The following is a 6,208-nucleotide window of genomic DNA, read 5'->3' on the forward strand; positions in this document are numbered from 1 at the left end:
TTTTTTTAGAATGGATTTCACTGTGCAGTTTAGGCTGCTCTTGAACTCACTATGTAGCCCAGGCTGGCCTTGAACTCACAGAGTTGTTCCTGCCTCTACCTTTTTTACAGCAGGCATGTGCCACCATGCCCGGCTCAGTTTATTTGTTTTGTTTTAAGACAAGGTCTTGCTCTGTAGTCCAGGCTGGCCTTGAAACTCACTATGTAGCTCCAGTTGGCCTGGCGCAGTGATCCTCCTGCCTCTGCCTCCCGAGTGCTGCGATTACAGGCCTGCACCCACGCCAGGCTACTGGGACTCTTGAAAATGCTACCTTATCTGAGCGGCAATTAAATCAGTGATTTGTACTCATAATTTGTGCGTTTTACCGTATGCAAATTTCACCCCAATGATGTGCTAACAAGTTGGGGAGCACTAGCAGTTACCGTCTCTAGAACAGTCTTTGCGCGAACCTCCCACACCATGTGCTGAGGAGCACCAACACTCCACTCTTTGCTCTCTTGCTGCTGTGAGTACGGAGCAGAACCAGCTCAAACACTAGCCCAATGAAACTGTTGAAATTCTTTGCGGAAACTGCAGAGCCTCGATCGCCGATATGACTTTAAATCTCTGCCATATGTTGTGCTCACTGCTTACAGTCAAAAATTCCCCTAACCTCAAGAGGAACTCACTTGAGGAAAACCGAGGGTGCAAAAGGCACTTTCCTAAGGATGTGGGGAACCATACATATCAATGCATCTTTGCCTTTCTCCACGCACGACATCAGGGCACCTGGCACCTCCGACAGCCAATGTAGGAAGAACCGCAGAGGGGAGCCACTAACTTCTGACTGTCCCGCGCCGCACTCGACAAGCCACCTTGATGGCAAGGGGCAGTCCTTCTACTATCAGTAATAACCTCCCTCCTCCCCTCACAATACAAAGCGGGTGACTCTCTTTAACTAAACTCCATGTGTCCAACCTAAAGGGAAAAGAAACTTTCACACCAAAGGAAAGTGACTACCTCAGCGAGCAGCGCACCGCCCCCGGCACTGCGCACGCGCCGTCCTGCCCCGCGCCGTTCGGCCCCTCCGATCCCGCGCATGCGTTCTCGCGCCCACCCAGCCCCGCGCATGCGCAAACTACGAGTGCGGCAGTACCTGCGCAAAGCCAGAGCTGGATACTTTTTTCTTCTTGCTGGCGCCGTATCCCCCTCCGCTGCTGCCGTTGTGGGAAGGGCTGGCTGGCCTCTTCTTGCTGTTCCGAGCTATCCCTGGAGTGGAAGGGGCTGCCACAATTGGAATTTGAGCAGCCATCCTACCCTGCTTTTCTCTTGCTCCCCTCCCCCCCTTCCTCAGCGCAGCCTCTGAAACTTCCGGCTCGCGGTTACTTCCGGCTTCATGTGTGAAAACCCGGCCTGGATTACCAAAGAGTTCTCTGACTTCTCTCGGTGAAATCTAAAAGGCGGAGCTCCTAGCAGTATATTCCATCGGTGCCGGAATGAGTCAGTAGAGTGGTGTCCTGCTCCCCTAGTATTCAGGTCCAGACCTTGGGGCACATCTCTGGAAATCCCCGGTACACATCTGATTCTTTTAAATAACTGCGTTTAAAAACATTAATGACCAGGTTACCTTTTCTGACGTTGAGTCACAGGACTGATCATTTCTGATGTCTGAGAGTAGAAGTTGACCCCTGTCAGTGGACTAGCTAGGTCGCCAGACTCTTAGCGTCCCTTTGGTCACTCATTACCTTCTCCGGAGGGAAGTTTGTATTGAGTATTAATACCGCCCAAACAGACTTAAAGGCTAGAGCGTTTCTTAGCATTTTAGGAGTGAAAACCCCCTTTGAGCTGTAAAGTATTACCATTCCCGTTTGTACACTCCCTTCTCAGCGTTTTACACTTCAGATTTTAGGGAAGTCACAGACCTACTAAAACCTATTTATTAATCTTTGGCCCACTCCTTGTTTTTACCTCATACAACCCTGTGTTTCTTCAGAACCTTTATGACGTATAGCAAAATGGTTTATAATTGAGTGGTTAATGTCTTTTGGCCCCTGCTAAAATGTAATGTCTGAGGGGAAAACCAATTATATCTTACCTGTACCCAGTCAAAGTACCTTGCAAGTCACCTGTGGGTTACATTTTAATTAAGTGGATAAAGTCCGTGCAGTGACTAGTTGGAGGCTGAAGTGACATATGAATCCAGGTATTTGAAAGAAATAGGCTATAGAATGATTTAGAGGTGAAAGCAGTCAAGGAAACTAGCATTATTGTTACTGTTATGGTTTGGATCTAAAATGTCTTCCAAATCAGGTGCTGCTATCTCAACATGGACCCAGAAGCAAAGGAACCAAGTGAGCCAAAGAAACCATTCCTCCTTTAAGTTATTTTCTCAGTTATTTTGCCACAGTGAAGAAAAGTTGACTAAAACAGTTATATCTTTTCTCCTTTGGAGACTGGAATAACCTGCCAGTGTTGAAGTATTTTCTCCCACACTGAATATCTAATCCTATCCTCAACTAAATCTAGTCTTTTACTTATTATGTATCTCAAGGACTCATGCCTCCAACCATCCAGTCAACTAAGCAAATCTTCCCTGGCATCTTACCCTCCCGTTCCAGTCAGTCACCCCTTCAGCTCACTGCTCTTTTTCTACTGCAATTACCCTGATAACTCCAGCTCCCTTGTTTAGATCTGCACTAGTCTTCAGCTGGAAGTTTGAGTCCCCATCTTTTGCCAGTTCATCCCTGATCCTAGACCAGCAATGGCAAATCTTTTAGAGTTTTCAATGATACAAACAGCCCATTGTGAGATGTGTGTCATAGGTTCACCACCACTGTCCTAGACTATCTTCCCCACTGGCTGCCGGAATATGCTGTCCAAGTCACAAATCTAACTGCACTGGTTATTTTCTTATATTCTTCAGTGCCTCTTTACCTTTGGGATAAATGCCAAATAATTTTTTAACTTTGGCATATGAGGTCCTTATTAACTGGAGCCTGCCCTCTGCTTTTCCTTCCTGTTATCTAGTTCCTTGTGCTCCAGCTAGGGACTAACTTTATTTCCCAACATTTACATTGTTCTTTTAAATAGTCGTACTTTTGTTTCCATACTTCCTCTTCTAAGATTGCTTAGCTTCTTGCCTGGTTACCATCCATTTGACACAGTTCATATTCTAACACTAATGAGAAGCTTTATACTACCTGACACACCTTTCCTCCTCTCTCTTCGTCTCCATTTTGTACATGTATCTTTGAGGGCATTCAGCACAGGGAACTCTGTTGGGCTGGGTTTTTTTTGTTTTATTTTGTTGGTTTTTTTCCATTTTGGGGGGACTTTGGGTTTTTTTAGTCTTTTTGAAACAGGGTTTTGCTATGTATTTCAGGTTGGCCTTGAACTCTCTTTGTAGCCAGGGCTGGCTTCAAACTCACAGTGATCCTCATACCTCAGCCTCTCAAGTAGTGGGATTACAGGCATGGGCCATCATGCCTGGCCTGGGCTGCTTTTTATATCTGTTGAATTTGAATGCCAACTCACTACTTTTCAGAAGTCAGACAAGTGGATGCACTACCATTTGGCTTCCCATTATTAAATTCAGTCCTGATTTTGTCTAGTTGGTTTCTTCCTGAAATTCTCCCCATGGTAGCTGAAATACCACCACTGTTTTGTTTTCCTCCTTTCTAAGCACTCATTATCTCTTTGACAGTAATCTTTTACCAAATAATTTCTAATTCTACTATAGGCTTTTCAAAATATACATTGTAGTCATATTCCCCTGAAGATACAAATGTTAAAAGTTTCCCAGATGTTCTCATGAGCAGCCATGCTTGGAACCAGATTTTCCAGTTCTTACACATTAAGAGTTCCTTGTGTCCAAAGCCTCCTGCCCTTTCCAGTCTGTACTCTCCCTTAGCCATTTACCAATTCTTGGGGCCTCTTTACCATCTAAATGGAGCTTACTTTCTGATTTGCAGCTCTTACCTGGTGTATTCTCTAAAGATGCATACCTAGACATAAAATTTACCACCCAGATATATATAAACTCAGATGCTGTATTGCTCAGCTTTACCATTGCTGGGAAAAATACCTGACATACATGATGTGGAGAAGAGGTTTATTTGGCTCACAGTTTTGGAGGGTTCAGTCTGTTGTGCACAAGCTACAAAGCAGAAACATACTGATAGAAAGACATGGGAGAGGAATTCTGCTCAACTCATGGGAGTTGAGAGATATACCTTATATTTTCAGTGACCCACCTCGAGCTGAGTCCCATCTCTTAACAGCACACTGAGCTGTGAATATCAGTGGTTTAATCCAGTGATGAGTATAGTGCTCCCAGGATCTCATTACTTCTCCAGAAATCTCCTAATTCAGTCAAGTTGACAATTAAACTCAACTGCCACAGATGCTTCCAGACATCTTGCACTCCACATAGAAAAACAATTTATCATCCTCCTGCTCCTCCAGTGTTTTCTATCTCAGTAAATGCCATGTTTACCCAACAGTTGTTTAAACTAAAATCCTGACAGTTTCTCATGATACTTCCCCTTCAGCTGTCTCTATCCATAGCCCTATTCCAGCCACCATCATTGGTCACTCTTGGACTGGTACATCATCTTATGAATTGTTTTCCTGCTTCTACCTGTGGTCTCTCCAACCGGGTCACTATTTGGCATGATCCCTTTGAAGACAAAATTGTGCATTTTTCAGATCATGTCTCCTACTCTAAACCCTTTAGTGGCTTTTTGTAGCTCCTGGAATGAACCTCAAAGTCCATAAGATGGTTTCAAAAGCTTTCAGAGACCTGCCATCTCTTCAACCTTAACCTCTGCTCCAAGTCTTTGCATTCCTGGAAGCTAAGTTTTCACTTTTATCAGTCCCAAGGAACTAGGTCCCTTTCTACCTCAAAGTCTAGACACACATTGCTCTTTCTTCCTGGAAGGTACGTTTCTTCCACTGCCACCCTTCGGTGGTCTCATTAACTTCCGTATGTTGTTTTTTTTTTTTTTTTTTAATTTTGTCTTTTTGACACAGGGTCTCACTATGTAGTTCAGGCTGGCCTTGAGTACACTTTGTAGCCCAGGCTGGTCTCAAACTCACAATGATCCTCCTTCCTCTGCCTCCCAAGTGCTGGGATTACAGGAGTGTGCCACCACGCCTGGCTACTTTCTATCTTTTTATCTTGACTGATATGCTACTTTTCAGCCGTCCCTACCCAGCTGGTTCAGTTCCATGTACTCATCAGTCTTGATCGACCAGAACCTGTTGATTGCCTTTCATATGATTATTCCTGAGCCTGGAGATAAATACAAGCAAAAGAACTATTCTTAGTCCTTGTCCTCAGAGAACCCCCAATCTAGTAATGAAGGAGACACCTTCTATTTGTCTTCGCAGCTGGCATATGCTTTCAGTGGACAGTTGCCAGAATCACCAAGGATTGAGAAGCAGAGCATCCACAGATAATAGTAACAATAAGTATAAGAGAAATGCATGAGGACATCCAGGCGAGGGAGCAAGTATTTTGAGCTGTTGAGAAACCTGCTCCGTATCCATCTTGGTAGCACCAGTCACTGCCCAGTGTTCACACAGAGAAGAACTCTATATACTCTTCTGCATGTGTGACTCACATGTTTCCTTATACCTAAATTAACATTGATGATCCATATTTTGCCAGCATGCATGTTGACACGGGCTAATAAGCCTCCTCCAAATTCCCTCTGTTATCTTTGAGTACTTGCAAAATATGTCTCACCTCTGCTGCAGTGTGAGCCCTTTTGTGTGCTATCTGTTCAGCCTCTTTGCTTGTGCCTGTGGCACCCCTGTTCTTCACCAGTGCCACATTCTTTTGCCAAAGACTACTGGAGTTGGAGCCACTGTGGGATGCTGATGACATGACTGAGGTGCCTCAGCCAGAGTCTTGATCCCAGTTAAGACTTAAGGATCATGAATGAATAATGTACCTGTTGAGCTTCTCCATATCGTTTGAGCCACATAGTGCCTAGTTTATTGTCTCAAAAATCTCAGGAAATGTAGTGGATATTTGAAATTGTGCTGCTGCTGGATGGAAGATACAGTGCATATCTTCTCTTGATAACATCTGTGAAGTATGCTAGTCACTGCTTACAGTATAAAAATGGCTGCTACAGTTGATACAGGGCTCCTTGGTGAGAGGAAGAAACCTGAAATTGCTTCAGTCAAGACTTTCAAAATTGCCAGCTCACAGCTACTCAGA

The 6,208-nt window shown here is 44.4% G+C and overlaps 1 protein-coding gene across 2 annotated transcripts in view; it reads right to left on the minus strand.

The window, feature by feature from the left end:
• Positions 1–1,383, minus strand: part of Ino80c (INO80 complex subunit C) — a 20,373-nt gene extending 18,990 nt beyond the window's left edge. The window contains exon 1 of one of the 2 annotated variants that reach the window (XM_005372802.2): positions 1,136–1,383. In XM_005372802.2, coding sequence (XP_005372859.1) covers positions 1,136–1,291 — 156 coding nt within the window. In that variant the 5' untranslated portion in view covers positions 1,292–1,383. Of the gene's footprint in view, positions 1–999; positions 1,102–1,135 lie in introns of those variants that run through there. The other variant, XM_013509834.1, reaches the window with a different exon arrangement.
• Positions 1,384–6,208: the final 4,825 nt, after the last annotated feature.

This window comes from Chinchilla lanigera, unplaced genomic scaffold, assembly GCF_000276665.1.
Source record: "Chinchilla lanigera isolate Chin_1 unplaced genomic scaffold, ChiLan1.0 scaffold00001, whole genome shotgun sequence".
In the NCBI taxonomy this organism is placed as follows: Eukaryota; Metazoa; Chordata; class Mammalia; order Rodentia; family Chinchillidae; genus Chinchilla; species Chinchilla lanigera.